The 18,836-nt window shown below is 37.2% G+C and overlaps 2 protein-coding genes across 3 annotated transcripts in view; one reads left to right on the plus strand and one right to left on the minus strand.

The window, feature by feature from the left end:
• Positions 1-1,643: 1,643 nt before the first annotated feature.
• On the minus strand, positions 1,644-16,850 carry LOC131681960 (1-acyl-sn-glycerol-3-phosphate acyltransferase alpha). Of its 2 annotated transcripts, none has more exons than XM_058963079.1 (6): positions 16,527-16,850; positions 4,153-4,331; positions 3,468-3,601; positions 2,735-2,916; positions 2,506-2,671; positions 1,644-2,454 (listed from the first exon to the last, which is right to left on the minus strand). In XM_058963079.1, exons 2-6 carry the CDS (start codon positions 4,329-4,331, stop codon positions 2,294-2,296), a joined length of 822 nt encoding a protein of 273 aa, XP_058819062.1. In that variant the 5' UTR covers positions 16,527-16,850; the 3' UTR covers positions 1,644-2,293. The 2 variants fall into 2 exon arrangements, with proteins under 2 accessions (XP_058819062.1, XP_058819061.1); XM_058963078.1 differs by having other exon boundaries at positions 16,181-16,850.
• The window catches only part of LOC131681961 (odorant receptor 85b-like), a 48,964-nt gene continuing 45,457 nt past the window's right edge, over positions 15,330-18,836 (plus strand). The window contains exons 1-2 of the mRNA XM_058963081.1: positions 15,330-15,478; positions 15,554-15,854. The gene's annotated coding sequence lies outside the window, so the exon portion shown is untranslated. The remainder of the gene's footprint in view (positions 15,479-15,553; positions 15,855-18,836) is intronic.

The raw sequence follows: 18,836 nt of genomic DNA on the forward strand, positions 1-18,836 counted from the left end.
ATCAGATACTTTGTAGAATTCAGCTGATTTTCCCCAGCAGTTTTAACGATAAATATTTTAATTGGCTGATCGAATAGGCGTTTCGAAAAATGAATTGTTTTGTTCTAGACTTGCTCCATTAATTTCAATAGAACCATTGCGGCTGAGTGCATATTTCATAGCTATAATTTCATTTGATTTCGTTAAAAACCACTTGTTAACTGCATCTGCACTCAGTGAAAAGCTTTCACATTCTACTTTAGCGAAATGGACTGTTCAATGTTGTGTGCCTGACAGACTACTATTAACATCTCTCTGAGTGATTTCTTTTTTCAATGTCGGTTACATTCCAATGGTATTTACTTTGAGATTTACATTTTCAGTCAATTGATTCAGCTCGCCCAATCGTTTTGCGATCTGGGACATCGGCCGGTTTCAAGACAACGATTGATGCATAGTGGAAAAATGTTCGAAACTCTAAACCTTTCCAATGTGCTAGACAATCGAGACCACGCAATAAGCGATGTATTTCCCCTGGCATTCGTAACTGTAACATTGTTTCCGATATGTCTGTTGTTATTTTGGCAGACCACTTGGTTCTGTATGTTCCAATGCTTCCGTCTCTCCATCCCATTAAACACATTTGACATCCGTTTTGAGCATTGAAGTTAGCAACTCCTTGATTAATATTATTTAGTTAAAATTTATTATATATACAGCCATTGTTTAAATGTTTATACCTTTTACGAAAGCCCTTATTCGAGAGTCACATACAAAACATTGAATTTTAACTGTAACTTTTTGACCATTGATTATTTCTTTTATAATAAATGTAAAAAACGCGCTTATTAGAGCCGGTTCGTTAACGAAGTAACAAGAGAATACGCACTCATTGAGCTAAGTCCGACGTATGCGAAACCAAACCAGTACCAACGAAAGCGTGGAATATTCAAAATGTTGAATCTCTGCCTAATTCTGCAAAAGGCCTTAATTGACTATTTTGCATGAGGGTGACATTATCCATTATGAATGGAGACAAGTGTAGGTCCAGTTCAAAACAAGTCAATCCAACTTCCGATCACAACTCATATCGGACGATTGCGATGCGGTCCTGTATATGGGAACTGTTTAATAAAATAATACTGTTCCGACTTGACAATTGGGTCGAAGTAAACGGCTTTTTGTTTGATACACAAAACGGCTTCCGTAAAGGCAAAGGTACGAATGATAGCCTTGCACTGCTCTCCACCGAAATTCAAATGACCTATGCTGGCAAAGAGAAAATGACATAAATTTTCTTGGAGATGAAAAGAGATTTGTATTCCGTTTCTATTAATGTTCTTTTAGAGAAGCTGCAGTAGCATGGACAACAACACGATATAGCTAGTTGGACCTTTGCCAGAGCTCATCGATGAATGTCTTTTCAGTTCTTGCATGCTTAGGCAACTTGTAATCTTTGTTATAGGACAAAAATCTGCAACAGTCATTGCAAGATACCGTGAACAATTTGTCTACTTGGGCTATTAAGTATTTTTCGGTACGCGTTCAGATTTGACACGTACTAGGCTACATTGACTACATGGTAAAAACTTTCAATGCATACACTTTAAAATAGAACTGCATAACATTTGTTTATTTCGAAGTGGATTAAATACGGACGTCAATTATACTCAATATGCGTTTATTTTACGATTACTCACTCTGTATCACAAGAACATAAATTATCCTCTTTGTAAACTCTCCTCACTATAAAGCTTTTTATTTTGTTCATTTTGTCTATATAGCTGCTTTGTATTTGTCTGTGTATAGCATTAGTGACTCTAAAATAAACATATATCTATAGGACTATAGGACTTTTTAGCTTATAATAGATCATTATATCAAATCGATCGATCCGCTCGTCATTTTAGACATATAACCCGTTTTATTTTCACAGGATTCCCGTCAAACTAAAATGCTGAAAACTATAATTCAGCAGTAAACAGTTACAGTTGCATTCATTTAATTTGTTCTACTGAATCATCGTCAATAGGAATAACTTATTCAAACTCTGGCAACCGTTTCGGGCGGGCGGGGAAGATTAATCACTTAAACAATTTCTCTCTCGTACTTTTGTGCTAGTATTTTTAATTTAAAAACGGACATTTTTCAATGAACGTGGTTCTGCTTCTGATTGAAGCAGACATAAAGGTAAAATTTCTCCACACTAGCTATCTCCTAAAGGATCCTAACCGTCAACCCAACATAGTGCCAATTATCAAACCCGGTCCTGTTGTTGATTTGCTGCTTTCAGTTTAGCATTGTCTGGTGGCATTCAAAGGCTTTTGCTGAGATTATTAATCGCAAGCGATTCATCACTCAGAGCGTCGTACTCGGTCTGCATTTGCTGATAGACCCGGTCCATTAGCGGCAGGATATCGTCCTTGGACAGACCTGCGCAGGGAATTTCCGGCAGGATTTTTATGATGTTTTTACCTAGAATCGACAGCATTAGTGTTTTATTTTAAAATAAGTTTCTTTATTAACCTCGATTGAAAATTTTCGCCTTCGAGTTTAGGAAATGATACTTGGAGATAACCACCGGTTGGATGAACCCTTGCGATTCGATGGCGACATGGAATGAACCTTTCTTGAACGGAAGCAAACTATCTCCATTGCCTCGTGTTCCTTCGGGGAAGAAGAGAATTTTGGCCTGCAAAAAATAGCACGTTTATAAAGATACTATTTCGAACAATGAACTCGAAACACCACTTACATGCTTATCATTGATAGCTTTCGACTCTTTGTTGATTGTAGTTCTAGCTAAGCTACGGTTATTCCGGTCGATGAAAAGCGTTCCCCACAGCCAGCTAGCCGTTCCGAAGGGGATCATGTACAGCACCTCCCGCTTGGCCACCACCGTCGCTCGGCCGATGATGGGCCACAGATAGGCCAGCACTGAAAATCGAAATTTGACTGGTAAGTTGGAGGAATAAAACTAGAACTGAGACCAAGGAATTTTTACAATTTGTTGCTATTTTTATTTTCATGGCTTCTTTTGGTTTTTTTGGTACTGTTACCATTTTATTTTTTCTTCAAATAAAAGTTAAACACGCAAGCAAACAAATCATATGAAACGCAGAACCCTACTGGTCAACAAAGATTAGTCTCATCAGTATATGACAGTCGATTTGACAACTATAACGACGTTAAATCGAAAATGGAACAATGCTAGTATCCACAGGCAAGCGACAGGCCACGGACCATATTCAGTAAGCACAGATGTTTTGATTTGTAGTCTAATCGTGTTTCATTTCAGATTTAACGTTTATGCAGTGGTCAAGTCAGTAGCCTTATACTGATGAGACAATGAAAAAGAAACCTAAATCCTAACTTATTAAAAATTATAGGTGCCTTTGTGCACAAAAAAGTTCTCTTGACCGAAAAATACAACAAAATAACCTAATATCCTTATTGCAAAGTGCCAACTCACGACTGCTCAAACTCACCGATAAGATCCAACGCGCTCTGGTGATTCATTAGCACCACTCCGCCATGCTGTTGGTTAATGTTCTCCTTTCCACGAACTTCGAACGAGGCTCCCAGGATCGCCCCAAACTTTCGGCACAGATAGGCGGGCAGTCTACAAGTAAATACGCAAACAAAATATGAGCTCGAGGGGCAAGAAAGGCAATAAAACTGTCGTTGTTCATAAAACCGATAATTCATGGCTTGATAGCTTCAGCACGCAATCGGCAATGGAAACAAAAGAACGCATGGAACATTGAAGCGTCCTGCGGGTGGGGAATAAAGTTCATCAGCCGGACGATGCGTGGTCAATTATTTACAGGGAGCGTTATTCCCCGACCCCCAGTCGGCCCCACTCGAGTAATCGATGATGACAAAGCAAAGCGGGGAGTTGAACTGTTGCGCGTTGGTAAACATTGGCAATGAATGGCTTTAATTATATTGGCTCAATCGCATTACAAGTCTTCTATTGAATGAGACGCATAAGCTCATTACATGGGAACCAATTTTTTTCGTTTATTTCGTAGAAACGAATGCATTATCAGAACCAAATTAATGACTATACGACAAATCGATTGTTATTTATTGATGTAAAATTCAGTACAAAGCTGTATCAAACTAAGCACGTGTAAGGTTGGATTTTAATGTTAAACGTCATTTACTTACAAGGCATTCCGATAGTCCCGTGGCCTTAGCAGCATGAACGGAATTGGTCCGACGGCGCACACCACTGAGAATAAGATGAAACACAGGAACTTGACATAGTAGCGGGCGGTGGACGAAAACGTGATGATGAAGAATGCCATGAATGCAAGCCCCAGCAGCTCGCCGTTGGTCGTGGTCATCTGTGAACAGAGTGTGAAGCGTTGTTTATAATAATATGAACAAAAGTTACGGAATACAAAAAAAATGTTTATAAAACAACTGATGGAATCTGTTTTGAGAGTCAAATCAACAGACCGAAACATAAGCATAGCCTACTGTTAACCAAACAAGGAAAATACGCGTGAGTTTCAGTTATCGACAGCCCGATTACTTGTCATGCTAATGATTTATCTAGTGACGAAGGGCACGAAGAAGCTGAAGTTACTAAATTCTATAGAAAGTTTCAGCTATATATTTTCATTCCTTGCTCCTATTTTTCTATCACAATCTCTATGACGAATTGGTTCAATATTGCATTACTGTAGATTAGTGTCTGCTATCAAGTTAATCACGTTCTACAATCACTTCGCAGGCAACAGCGTAAACAAAGTGAACGCTGTCTAATATGCGCATGTATTGGCAAATATTTCATGTAACCTTTCACCCTTCTACTGGCACTAGGCATTTGTTCAGCGGTTCGTTACCTGTTGATAAGGACGCTTATCAGATAAACCCGAAAAGCTCAGGTATGTTAGCTCGTTTATAGGAATACTTTCGATGATTAGTATACAAGGAAAAGGAAAAGTGAGAGTAAGCGTCAAGTGCACCATAATGGCAAAAAATTGTAGGTCATCGCGTAGTCAGTGGCAGCGTGCTAAACCTAATTCAATCGTATTCTTATTGTATTGTATTTAAATCAGTTGGAACAGAGTCGCTATCTCTGTTCAACGCCTTGGCCCAAAATTTGGATGAACCAATACGCGAACACAGCACCTAAGAATTGTTGGATTTCAATGTTTCGTGTTCCACTCGTCACTACTTGCTACCAGATAGACGATAAATAAATTTATCGACTAAAAAGGTAGCAAGTTCGTGTCAGTTACGGACCAGTGGAGCACAAAACATTCAAATTCATATTTATGAAATTGAAGCAAACGATTTGAAGTTTAACTCCACCATAACACGAATATATTACATAACAGCAAGTTTTAATAAATGAGCAATTTTTATCCAAAATATCTCGGTCTACGTATTGGAATATATTTAAGTTACAGCAAATATCTCAAAGGAATATTTTACTAGTGTTACACTTGTAGATATAGAAAAATAATTCAAAGGATTGCAGATGTTGGTCAGCGGGCTAGCAACGGCAGCTAAGGAGGAAAAACACGAAGTTGGAGTGGCAGCGAAATGGATCGCGAAAATGGGCACGGTATAGGGTGAAATACCGCCGCCGAGAAGTTCTCAGCACCAGCTAGCAGATAAATAGGAACGACTAACACCAAGAAGGACAAGAAGCGCTGCGAAGGTGGTTGTAAACAGATGAAAATCCTTATGGTCGACACCCCCGGATCGGTTCATGTCTCAACAGGTGACGATATTTGCAGCAGACCTGAGCCGGTCAGATATTTCGCGAAGGTTGGACAGCAAGTAAAGAAAAGTAGCTATGCATAAAAACATGACGATTAAGACAAAACAAAATAAGCAAGAACGCAATCCAAGGTGAGGTGTAGGTTTAGTCGGTTGGCTTAACAACTACTACAAACCAATCCGAATCCACCACGAACTAGCAGGCAGCGCACAGTGGTCGGAAATGCTAAAAACGTGAACTTAATTCACTAGAGGCCAAACCCAAGGGGTTTCCAACGAGCCAAAATAGTGACACTTAATCAAGAATTACTTCGATTTTTCGAAATAATTCGGTAATCCGTTGATTACTTTGGTAATCAATATTAAGCAGGGTAATTGTCTGTATTATTAAAATAATTCACGTAATCAGCCATAAACACAATATAATCAGTTAATCATAAAGTAATCGTAAAGTAATTCATTACTACACGACTCATTATATGTTGATTTTCACATATTTGCTCTCATTTTTTGTATACTCCAAATTGAATGTCTTAGGACCTAAGATATTGACTGAATTTAATTAAGAAATAGGGAGGCAATCAAAAACATTTGGATACCTCTTAGCATTTTAAACTAGGAGAAACGCTTTTCGGCACTTGGTAGGCGCGCAAAATATTATTTGGAAAACATTCACACGGGGGATCAATTCTTTGGAAATACACGAGAGCGTCATTCGGGGGATTTAGTAGTAGAGAGCATATTAGGGACACTAAAGAGATGGCGGAAAACGATGACAGAAACAAGACGAATACAAACTTGTACCATTTTGGCACGCGGCTGGTCTTTTTTAAAGACCCAAACTTCAGTCCGTTATTTGCATTCGATTTTCAAGAGTGCAACGATAAATTTTCTGCTAGTCTTGTTGTAGAGATCAGAGAATGATAGAGAAAAGTGAAGAAATATGTTTGGATATTTATCGCCAGCACATCCAGAATCCAAAAGAAATAACTTATCTGAGATATGGCGCCACAGTACTCGTCTCATGACCAGACAACATGTTCGATGTCGTGATAATCCTTCGCCACAAGTTCAAAGATCATTCTCTACAAGCCCAATATACTGGGAATACGCATCCAACGTATGACTTGGCATGGGCATCACTCGAATTAAATTACAACCCATATCTACTCCCTTAAAACAGGCTTTCGTGGATACTTGTGGGATTATAGAATGTTGCCACCTTCCTAAGTCTTTACTGTTCCACGAGATTTGCTTTCTTTCGAGTGTCCCTTGACGAGAAAAATACATATAAAATTCGTTGAAGTGAATTGATCTTTCATAAAAATCACTTTCTAATGCACTCACCTTAGCTAGAGTTTGCGACTTCTTATTACCCGGAATGGAGCAATTCGAAGGGACCCAAACTAAGGTACTAATCTGGTAGGGTTTCTAAAAAAACACTCAGGAGCTTCCGTGCTTTCCCCAGAAAATTCTAGGAGTGCTTTCAACGCTTCATCGAACGGAGGGACTCTATACAACTTATACTATCCGTAAAGAAGAAATAATGGTGTACAGGCAGGGTGTCAACGATCCCAAGGATATCCCAAATTACGGCTAATTCTGAGACATAAACTGAAGCTGTACTTGTACTGTATCACGCTTCCTTGAAAATACGGCTAGCTTTGTTTTCTGCATGGAAACCTTACACCCGGTTGAAAGTTGAAGCAGACAAACTATCCAAAGTACCTTGCAGATCGATGGCTTTGGATTCTATTACGGAGACCACTCCAACATCTGCATGTTGCGTTAGCGTTATTTACAAGATATTCATAGATGTCGTTTACAAGCAAATTGTACAAAAGGAAGCTAAGAGATGAACCCTGAGGAAGAAGCATACCGCTTGCCTTTTATAATTTTATAAAAAAAATTAAAGATTGTGTGAAATCATAAAAAAAAAATCAAACGACACAGTGGCACGATGAGTGACAAAACCCCAAAAATCAATGTCTTGGAATTTTTTCGAAAATATTTATTTTATTTTTCTCTTGGTTCGAAAAAAAGTATCTCAAAATTTTGCGATAATCGGATGAAAAATGAATTTTTTACATGTCGTGACGGCGCCGGTGGTTGAGTGGTAAGCGTGACCGCCACTAATTCCAAATTGCCTGAGTTCAATTCCAGCCGAGGTCGTTGAGATTTTTCTGAGGTGAAAAAATCTGTGGTCACGTCTTCCTTCGGAAGGAAAGTAAATCCATTGGTCCCCGGTCTATGAGTTTGGTGGATCGTAAAGAAGAAGTGATCCAACTTCTATACTCTTACTAACAATAATATCCTCCTCCCGTGATACTTGTGGAGTGCGCAATAGTATATACGGCCTCTAGCAAAAGCAAGTATCGGACTAACCATTCCTTCCCTTTCCTTCCGCGATCTACGTTCGGGTCTGGCCGGCGCCGGTATTGATCAATACTTTAGGATTATAAGGAGTTGCACATTGAAAGATGTTTCGCTATTCCCAAGCATGATTATCTACTTATTCTCTGTGCAACTTCAGCTAGTCCAGATCGATAACGGAGTAGCAGCCAGGGGTGGTCGCACAAGCTCAAGATCAAGCTTAAAAATGAATTTTTCACATGTCGTTGAAGCAAGTGATGTCGATGATTACAATTCAATTCTTTTCCATATAATTGTTCGCACCTTCGAACTTCAAATGGCGATATCTCAAAAGTTACACAGCCTATTGGAGTAGTTTTAAGTTTTTTGAAAAGAAGAATGAATATACTAAACTATAGATATGAGCTTTTTGTACAGAAATGATTTACCTTTGTTCTGTATCAAGAAAAAGCAATTGAAAAATTCAATGGCGTTTCAGTAATTTATCTTTATACCTCTTCCAATTTCTGAGATGATCCCCCATGGGTCACTTATCATGAATCTGACTCCAAATTTAGTGTAGTTTCAAAATATATAGGCCTCATCTTGCGCATTTTTGCGCCGAAGTTGTTATATCTATGTTTTTGAAAATACCCATTTGGAGACGCCCTGTAGCTCATGAATCTTCTTCCAAATTGGTTGCCTACTCGACATCATATTACTGAAAAATTAGTAATTTTTACTAGTTTTGGCAACCTTTTCTGCTATCTGATGTTATTGACTACTATTATTAACGTGTATATTAACCTTTCAACGACCAACGCCTTCAATTGGGTTTACATAAAAGGAGTCGAAAAAAAGAATTATGGAATTTCAAAACTGATAGCAGAAATGGATTCAGCGACCCAAAATTAGTTAAAAACACAATTTTTAGCCAAATAAACCAATTTTTATAATTTTGTCGCATCTTTGAATGGGAAGGTGCCACTGTGAGTCGTTTTGAATTTTTTTGTCGGTTCACATGGTTTAGGATTTTTGTAGTGAGAATAATCCAGCAGAGCTAGAATGTTTTAAAGGTGTTTATTTTTATTATATTTATTAATTTATTAGATAATAGCGACCAATTTGCTAAGTTTCCGCTTAAAATAATTGAATAATCCAAAGTAATTCCAACAAGAACTCGCTTTGTTTCCAAATAATCCAGAGTAATCGAGGAATTTTAATCAATGCTGTTGGAAACCCCTTGGCCAAACCATCGAATATATTCATAGCGTGTCTTTGGAAGAATTGTTCGTATGAATATTACCCACAATCTGATAAAAAATAAATTGAGGCATGGCTTACTATGATTGAACTAGAAAAATTGACGAGGTAGAAAGTTGGTGTCTTCGACAAAGTTTTAGAAATACTCATAATGAAGAATTTTGTTGAACAACTTGAACTTGCAGGACTTCGATTATAAAGCGTTTTCTAAGGCGACCCCCTTAAATTTAGTTTTTTTAATTTAACATTTTTCACTGTGAGCTTTCGTGCAAACCATGTTCCAGACAAATGTTGAGGTATTAAAACCACATAATACTGTTGAAGACTGCATGTAAAAATATTTTTGAAGACCTGAAATCGGCGGCGCGGCGTACACCTCTTGTAAAAATACTCATCCGTTTTAGAGTTATAGAAGAATTTTAAATTTTTTAACACCAACTTCAACTGTGTATATGGTGCAAACCAAAATGGACGAGCAGGCATTATTTTCAATGTTCAGACGATGCATAATAAAGATAAGAAGGTGTTAAATCGTCAACAGAAATAAAATGAATTTATTGAATTTCTTCTTAACCCTAAATATAATTAAAAATATTTTTGAACTTAAATCTACGGGTAACCCTAGGATCCTGTACCTAACACTTAAACTATACTTATATACTACACACTAGATTTATATACCTACATGCTATGAAAAATGAAATGTACTAAAACTACAATCAAAATTAACACTACCACAACCACACAACAGCAAAAAAAAGGGGGACAATTTAGGAATAAAGTTTAGTTTTATATCAACAAGCACATCAAGCGGGTAAGCTTTATCGGTTGAGATCCGAAATCCAACCAAACGGAAAATTATACAGTCCACCTTCAACGTCGAAGGCCGGTTCGCGAATTGAAGTTAAAAGTTCGGAATCGGGAGAAATTACTAAATTTTACAGAAGGTTTGATGCATGGCACTCTAGAACCCTATGAATATTTTAATTTTACATGTCCTTGAATTTTGCGAGTCGCGTAATTTTACTCCACATATGGCGTTTGTTTAAAATGTCGAAGAGTGTAATTTTATAGCACTGCACATGGAAAGTGCATCTTCCATATAAAATTAAACAGAATACAGCTATATTTCGTCATTTTGTCAATTACAGATTGTTAGATTATGGCAAGTTTGGAATTACGTCAACGATTAAATTCAGATTTTTTTGGTGTGCATATAATTCAGCCATCTCACGATAAATTTTCAATTTTTTTACGCACATCGCCCCGAAATGCTTCTAAGAATAGATTCCAATAGGTAAACCCAAAGATTTTTATATCATGGCATTAAAAATTTAAATAATATACAACCTAGTCAAAATATCGCGAATTTACACACAGTAGATAGCAATTCCCAAGTCCGGCACGACAGGTTGGTGTACCTAGCGCGCTACGCTTCTATGAATGACGTCATCATCGACTATTTTAAGAACGGATTTGGCCGGACAAGCTCAGTTGCCTGTTGAACGGCGGGCGGAGCAGAGCACTGCGCTGTGTGTTTTCTGTGTAGCTGAGTTATATGTCCGTTACACTGGCTGTGGAGGTACGCTACCCGTTCAAGCACTATGCTTTCTTTTGTGTTGTGCTCGTGTAAAATTAAAATCTGATTTCGTCACAAAAATGTGGCATAATTTTAATTGAGAGTAGTTGTTAATGGTTGATGGATTTGCGTCAATTAAATACTAATCGATTCAGAGAAGTCCAACTTAAAAATTGGTTGTAACTATAAATTGGTATTTCAACTGTACACTATTGAAAAATCCGTATTATTGTGGAAACATTGGGTTAATGTAAGACAACTGACAAATTTTTCTCTTACGTTTTCTTGATTGTTGATGGATTTTCATGATATAAACACTAATCGATTTAGAAAATTGCCAGTAAAAAATTATTATCAATTTCATCTTTGTATTTTATTAGCACACTATTAGAAAATCCGTAAATATGCAATAAATAGGGATAACATATACAATTTTCACAAATTTGCGTAAGACTTTCCCTAACACGGACCTCATCTCGACATTCATAAGCGTCCTACACATTTCAACGCTTGATATGAAAGGAATGTTTTTTCACAATTTTTGATCACAGATCATTTTTCACAGATGGCAGATTTTTAGCATTTTGATGAAAATTTCACAGATTTTTGGAAATATTGTGATTTTTCACAGATTTTTTGGAAATTTATCACAGATTTTGTTTTCCTGTTTCAGTTGTAACAGATGGTAAAAATACATTTTTGACCGAAACACAGATTTCAATGTGGCATTCCTGTTTGTTAGTGGTTGCATGCGTAACCTGCATGATAGCAATCTGTGCTTTCACTGCGCAAAGACGAAAAATTTCTTAGCAACAAATTTACGCGGATCGATGGAAAGCACAACGAAAGTTTATTATTCAGCCTATTCTATTTTGATTCTGCTAATAGGTACATACTACAAAGCCTATTTATGATTGAATACACTGCCACTCGAAAAACCGTTGCAAAAACGCATTTAAAATTGTAAAATTGTTGTCGATTCTTGTATATTTATAGTTTCGATATATGATTAAGACCACTGTATTCGCTACATTTGTAGCCGTACTTTAGGAAAGTTACAATAATGGCAAATTATAACTAGAAAGCTTGGTCTATACATGAAATGTGATTATATTGTCTAAAATTTGATTTTTCTGCACCAGTCCTGAGTTTTTTTACCACACACAGTCGAAAAGTTTTTACAAATTTTTAAAAGCTGATCTTGTGCTATAAAGATTTAGTTACAGATATTAGTTCGGTCATGGTTTTCTGTTTTTTCTTCAGATCTTCTCAAATAAGTTTAATCGAATTCGATCACCTACTACAAATGCAATGACCTGATAACCAAAAAGGTTTGGTTCAACATGCAACATTCGATGTTGCTTGGTTGTGCTTAAACTATACGTAAGAAAATAAATATTTTACTTTAAGGTGAAGATATGTAGAAGCCAGGAACGCACGCTTGATGCTAGGCACCGACGCGCTTGTTTACATTCAGAAAAAATGGAATTCAAAGTGAAAATTCAAACGCACAAATGAGTTTTCGGACATTTTCCTTCGGTCATCTGCACATTGGAAGAAAATTTGAAGTTTATTTAGTAAATGATTAAAGTTTCGCGGGTTTTTTTTTTTCAGTGGTGTGTGATAAAAGTGCATTTGAAAAAGTGTTCTGAAAATGTGAAAAAGAACAATAAGAGTGTTTCGAAAAGAAACCCCAAGTGAAGAGGGGTGATATTTTCGCACAAAATAAGAGCTACAGATAGAATTCCGTCAAAAACTCGGGTTGATTGTATAGGAAAATGTTTAAGCTTCCTCAAGTAGCAATTTCGTGGTACACCGGCAAGGTTAGTGTATTGAAAAACGTATTCTTATATTTGCTCATGTCAGATACATGGTTAGGCAGGGGAGAGGGGTATGTGCGGCGTAGGAGCTATGTTGTAGCTCGCATGTATAATGTCCTGAAGCATTATAGTCCTACGTCTACAGTTCGTGCAACCCCAGAGGGCTGCCCCTTGTAGTTTTTCCATATAAAAATCAACGGAAGCAAAAAAATTTCCGTTTTTTTCGAAATATGTTGTAATTAATGGTACAAAATGTTAAAATCTTCAATAACTTTGAAACGAATGAGTATTTTTACTTACAGTAACTTCAACAATTTAATGTGGTTTTAATGCCACCACATTTGTTTGGAACATGGTTTGCACGAAAAGTCACAGTGGAAAAAGTTATATCCAGCTTTTTACGTACCATAATGGCAGTCTAAATTTTTTAGTGCGTAATACGTTTTATTGCCCATTTTTGACAATAATCGTTTACGCCAGCTTGACAGCAACGCCCAGTTGAGGATGTCGGCGCGTTCATTGCATAAACATCCAACGCATTGGACTTACGTAGGATGACTTTCTCTCACTGGAAGGATGACGTAAACGATTATTGTCAAAAAGTGGCAATAAAACGTATTACTAACTAAATAATTTAGACCGTCGTTATGGCACGTAAAAGCTGGATTAAAAAACTAAATTTAAGGGTGTTGCTATAGAAAACGTTTTAGAAATCGATAACTTTAAGTCCTACAAGTTTACGTTGTTCGACAAAATTCTTCATTACGAGCATTTCTAAAACTTTGTCGAAGACACCAACTTTTACCTCGTCAGTATAAAATTATTTTTTTTTAGTTTGATCGTAGTAAACCAGGCCTAATTTTATTTTTTTCGGATTGTGGGGAATATTCCTACGAACGATTCGTCCAAAGAAACGCTGTGAATATATTCGATGGTTTGGTCTCTAGTGAATTTAGTTCCCGTTTTTGGAGTTTCCGACCACTATGCAGCGGTGTCTTTTGATGACTCCTTCTCAATAACAAACATTTACCCAATTTATTGAGCTGAGTCGTTTGGTTCACAGGACTAGGTCCAGGCCTCTGAAAAAATCTTCAAAGTTTGAGGGTTTCTGTACGTTTCTTTTAAAATAAACATTAAAAAATCAAAACCCCCCTTGAGAATTTTCTGCGCGCGGGCCTGATAAGATCCACTGATGTAATCGAATTTTCATTTGATTGCTTATTTGCACTTTTCTAAGATAAACGAAATGAATTCACACACGTTTAATAAAAGATACAAAACATTTCGTTTCATTCACTAAAAATATTGTCGTTATCAACGATAACATTCGTGCATTATACATTCAATGTGCAAAATTTACAAAAGCTTTCGTTCACCAAGCGGCCATTCTTGTTCATGAAATGAGCGAAACCTACTATTTACAATGCACGAAAATACTTCGTTGCCGAAAACGACGAATGAATTCGTGCATTGCATGATCGATTTCATTATATTTACGAATTTATATTATCAGTGTAGAACAATATTTAAACAAAAAATCAGTATCGCTGAAGTACTCACTAATCGAATCTTTAGATACTCCCTCTTTCATCTGAGACTAAATTTGAAATGTTCTATCGGCGGGTACAGAACAATAATATTTTTTTTTAACATTTTGATGATTATTTATGAAGATTGCGTTTTATTGAATAGCTCTCAGAAGATATCTCACTTTTAGGAGGATGAATCTTTGGACATACAGTATCAGAAGGAGGTGCTTGTTCCGTTAATAAATATTTCCGAAGACACCAATGACTGACATTTAGCCAGTTTCACGTTAGTTCACATTTTAAAGTTGAATAATATTTTTACTCGGTTTTTTAGTCTCTGGTAGAACAATATTAAGTAATAAAACTAGCTACATATTAGTAGAAGTAAAAAGGTGTTTACTCAAAAATCCTTGAGCTATATGGTACGGTCTATTATCATGAACTATCACGAGCGCTTATAAACATTACCTCCTCAGTTGCATCTAAACATTCTCGGCAATCGGTTCCACAATCACGTCGTACGAAACTTTATAAACAACGATCCCTAGCCAATCGACAGCGCCAACCGTTGTATGTGAGTCACTGTCACGCAGATAGTAACGACTCATCACTAACCTTTTCCATGTCGAGACCAGCCGCAACCGAGAAGTGATTGCGTGCCTGTGCTTCATCATAGCCTCCAATCGTTAATCGGTTTGCGAGTCACAATAACTCATCGTATCATTAAGACGTTGCACTCATGTGAGCATTCGAAACAAATCACCAAAACTTACTGCTTACGTATGTCTTCCAAGGTCAATGTAATTCTAATATATACTCTAATGTGAAATACGTTTGCGGTTCGTTGACATTTACCGTAACCACACAACCGAAATACCCCAACATTGTTGAAGAACGATTGCGTTATTGAACGTTGCAATGGCCAGAGCCGCTTGTGTGTTTACCTTCCAACCCTGCAACCGATCAGTTATGACACATGTCGAATGAATAATAATAAATAAGGAGCAATCAATAAATATTGATAAAACTTGCTGCGATTGCTCGGCCATTGCATAGTGATAGTGATACAGGTAGGCATAGTAGGCAGCGACTGTTCTAAATCTCTCCTAAGGTTAACTGGGTGACCAGGGTTATCACAAACAGGTGCAAGGTGGCATCGGAAACGACATGTACATGATGTATATTGAATAAATCCATTTCAAAAAGGAACCTTAGTAAGTATTCGGCACGTGTTTCAAATTTGATAAAAATGATAATTATTCTAAAGATAAATGCATTTCTAATCTCAGCTTAATATTAACAACGTATAGTTAGATAGGTGAACACCATCCGAATTTCCTGCATGTGGAAGACAATTTCCAATAAAAAGAAGCCGTTGAACTTATAGCTGATAATTCTGGTTGGTTTAAGTAGGAAGGTCTTTGATAACAGGCAAACGGCACAGTGCACCTTTGTGTTCGAATAACACCGGCCCAACAGTGCCAGCTGGACAGACAATAAAGGCCAAAGTTCGTAATGACGATTTGTGGTTATCTTGATAGCAACGAACTGGTTGTTTTCTACAGTAATTGATACTTATTCAATAATCAGGTAAATTTCCATTTGAACCTGAACTAACTTCCAAGATAATGTTCGAATAACGTTTATATAATTGAGTGGAACAGAGTTGTTGTTCAAAGCAGTTAGCACATCCGGAAAAAAAAACAAACTCATCAAAGCATGCCAAAAGAGTTTAGGCTTTTCACGAACATCAAAAGAATCACACGACACGCAGACATACACAACATCATTCTCATCTCAGTGCTCCGCATGACCTCCGCCATGTTCGCCCTCGGTTGATAACATTCTCAGCATCCAATCGAGAAAACGAAAAGAAAACCTTTCCGTTTCACTCCACCACGCCGCTATCAATTTACCTTGCCCCGTTGTTCCGTGCCCCTTTTAGTGGTAACAGCAACAGCAGCAGCAGCAGTAGAAGCGGCGCGACTCAATTGGACCTAATTTGGTCTACACATTTAATTCGATTGTGTTTGCCTCTTTCCGTCCCGGTCTACCAACGAATATGACTATTTTTAACCGGCTCAATTCTTGATCGTATGATGACAATATACTTTGACACTATAGACTGAACTCACTTCACTCCGCACAGTATTCGAGTGATTGCACAATAAATCGAACTTAAAACTGAACATATGCCAACAACACCGAGATTGCAAACTCTCACTCTAATCACTGAATGATGCACGTGCCAGCAACACTCACCACGCTGTTTGCCCGTTGGAGTTGTCCGGTGAGCGAAAGCTTTCCGAACTTTTTCCCCTGGCTGTCTCTCTTCGCAACCCACGCTCAAATTCAGTTACAAACACGCTTACCGATTTTCTTGCTTGCTCTAGGACAATCAGGATACTGTCGATAGGAAAACGCGAACTTTTGAATTACCAAAAAATGTCATAAATATGTTCACCTACACCTTACAATTTCCAACTAACAAAACTCACAGAATCTTCGTTTACTTCACGAGATTCTAACCGGTACGAGTGTCACCCGTACTCTTCGTGTCTTGTTCCGCCGCCGACTGACGCTAAACTACGGCGACGGCTATGGTTTTGTCTGCCAACCACTTTAGCGTCGTCTCGAAAGCTCGCGTCTGTTTACTACTGATAACAACAAGTGAGCATTGAGCGGCAAGGGTTGCCATTCTAGAATATATTTTTTTTCTAACATAAAATTTTTGTGACTGAAAAATTCAATTAAATTTTACTTTGCATGTGTTTGTAGGAGTACTCATTTAAACTTATCAACAAATTATTAGAGACCATTAAGGTTCAAGACACTGTGCTGGTGTTTGTTTATTTCTTTTTAGATCATAGATTTAAACAATAAATGAAACAAATTGATAAAGTGAATATGTAATCATGATTGACATTATGTTGGGGAGTAATTAGATATAGTTTGTATTAAAGCGTCGATAGGCTTCTATTTTGACGTAGGATTACGTCTTTGTTTCATACGTAACGAACAGTGCATAGATTTTGAACGCTTATAATCCAGTCATCTCACAATAAATTTTCGAAATAGTTGCATGTGTCGCTCAGAAAAACTTTCAACAAAAGAATTCAATACATACAGTACCGTCTTTACGCATGCGCACACTGCACCGGGACCAAGGAACCTGTGGAGCTAAGATAACTACAAAAACCTGTATTAATCCACCTAGTGGTGCAATTGCGCCTTTCTCATTTATCCAAACTATGATTCATTAGCTGGTTTTGTTCAATAGAATTGTGGAAATGTCTATTACATTCTTATTTCACTTTGCACGTATCCCACGACTACCACGGAAGTAGACGCAGACTCACTTTAAACAAAAAAGTATAAGGGAGACCGGGGCTAGTTTGCGGTGTTTTCAGTTCCCATTTTATACCGCTTTGATGTACATAGATCTTGAATAGAACATGCGGCTGTAGCCAACATCCCTGAATTTTTTCAAAGTTTTTGTTACATTGTCTTTGTTTTTATAGACAAAAATATGTGACGCAGAAATCCCGCCAATTTACCCCGGCCCCGGGTACGCCAGAAAAAGTAGATTCAATTATTATAATTATAAGGTTCGTGCTGAATGTTTTTTTCGATAAAATTGTACAGTAAGATTCCATTTTTGGCAACAAACGGGTTCCGGTTTTGGCAACATTAATTTTGTTCATTGTAAATCTTTTGTAAAGTGCTCAATAATCATTTTGTTGTAATAATGGATATCGCTTTTGACTTTATTTCCAAACATAGGAGTCATATCACTATATTTTATGAAGGGGGCATAGCGAATAAAGTTAAATTTGTTGATTTTTTCTATTATTTCATTCCATTTCACATATTCTTATATAATTAATGTTCTTGTGACACTTGTGATGTCACAAATTGAAAATAAAAGCTTTTAAGGTAAGGTTCCATTTTTGGCGCAGTTTTGGCAACTGAAAAAAAATATTGTTGCCAAAAACGGAATCCTACTGCATATTAACCGACAATTGCCAATATATTTCAGTCTCAATACCCCGGCATTTTACTTTGACACGTATTCCATATTCAAAAGCATATTTTCGAAATCCTTCAGGCGATTGGCCGAAATAAATATCCCCTGCTTTGACGAGATACACAGTTTTACTTTGGAGTGAATTCCAAAAATAACAATATTTGATGACTATATTTGCACTGTAAATAGTAGTGCCAACTTGCCCCGCATGCGTCACCGCCAACTTACTTCAACCGCATATATTACAAAAACTATTTAAAGAATAACTTTAACCAATGGATGGATTTAATATCTATACGGATACTGATAGCTCATTTTACGCACTATCGAAAAATAAAATCAATTGAGAGTGTTTAAAATTAAATAAAATTTACTTGGTATGCTCGAAAACACAATATCGCCCAAAACTTTTACAAAACAAAATGTTTTTTAACGAAAACACATTGTATAATGGGTTTCACATAACTTGAGCTACACAATGAGAGGCAGCGCTATATGCAGTGGCGTAGTAGCGGGGGGGGGGGGGGTTTGGGGACGAAACCCTC

This window comes from Topomyia yanbarensis, chromosome 2 (assembly GCF_030247195.1).
Source record: "Topomyia yanbarensis strain Yona2022 chromosome 2, ASM3024719v1, whole genome shotgun sequence".
In the NCBI taxonomy this organism is placed as follows: Eukaryota; Metazoa; Arthropoda; class Insecta; order Diptera; family Culicidae; genus Topomyia; species Topomyia yanbarensis.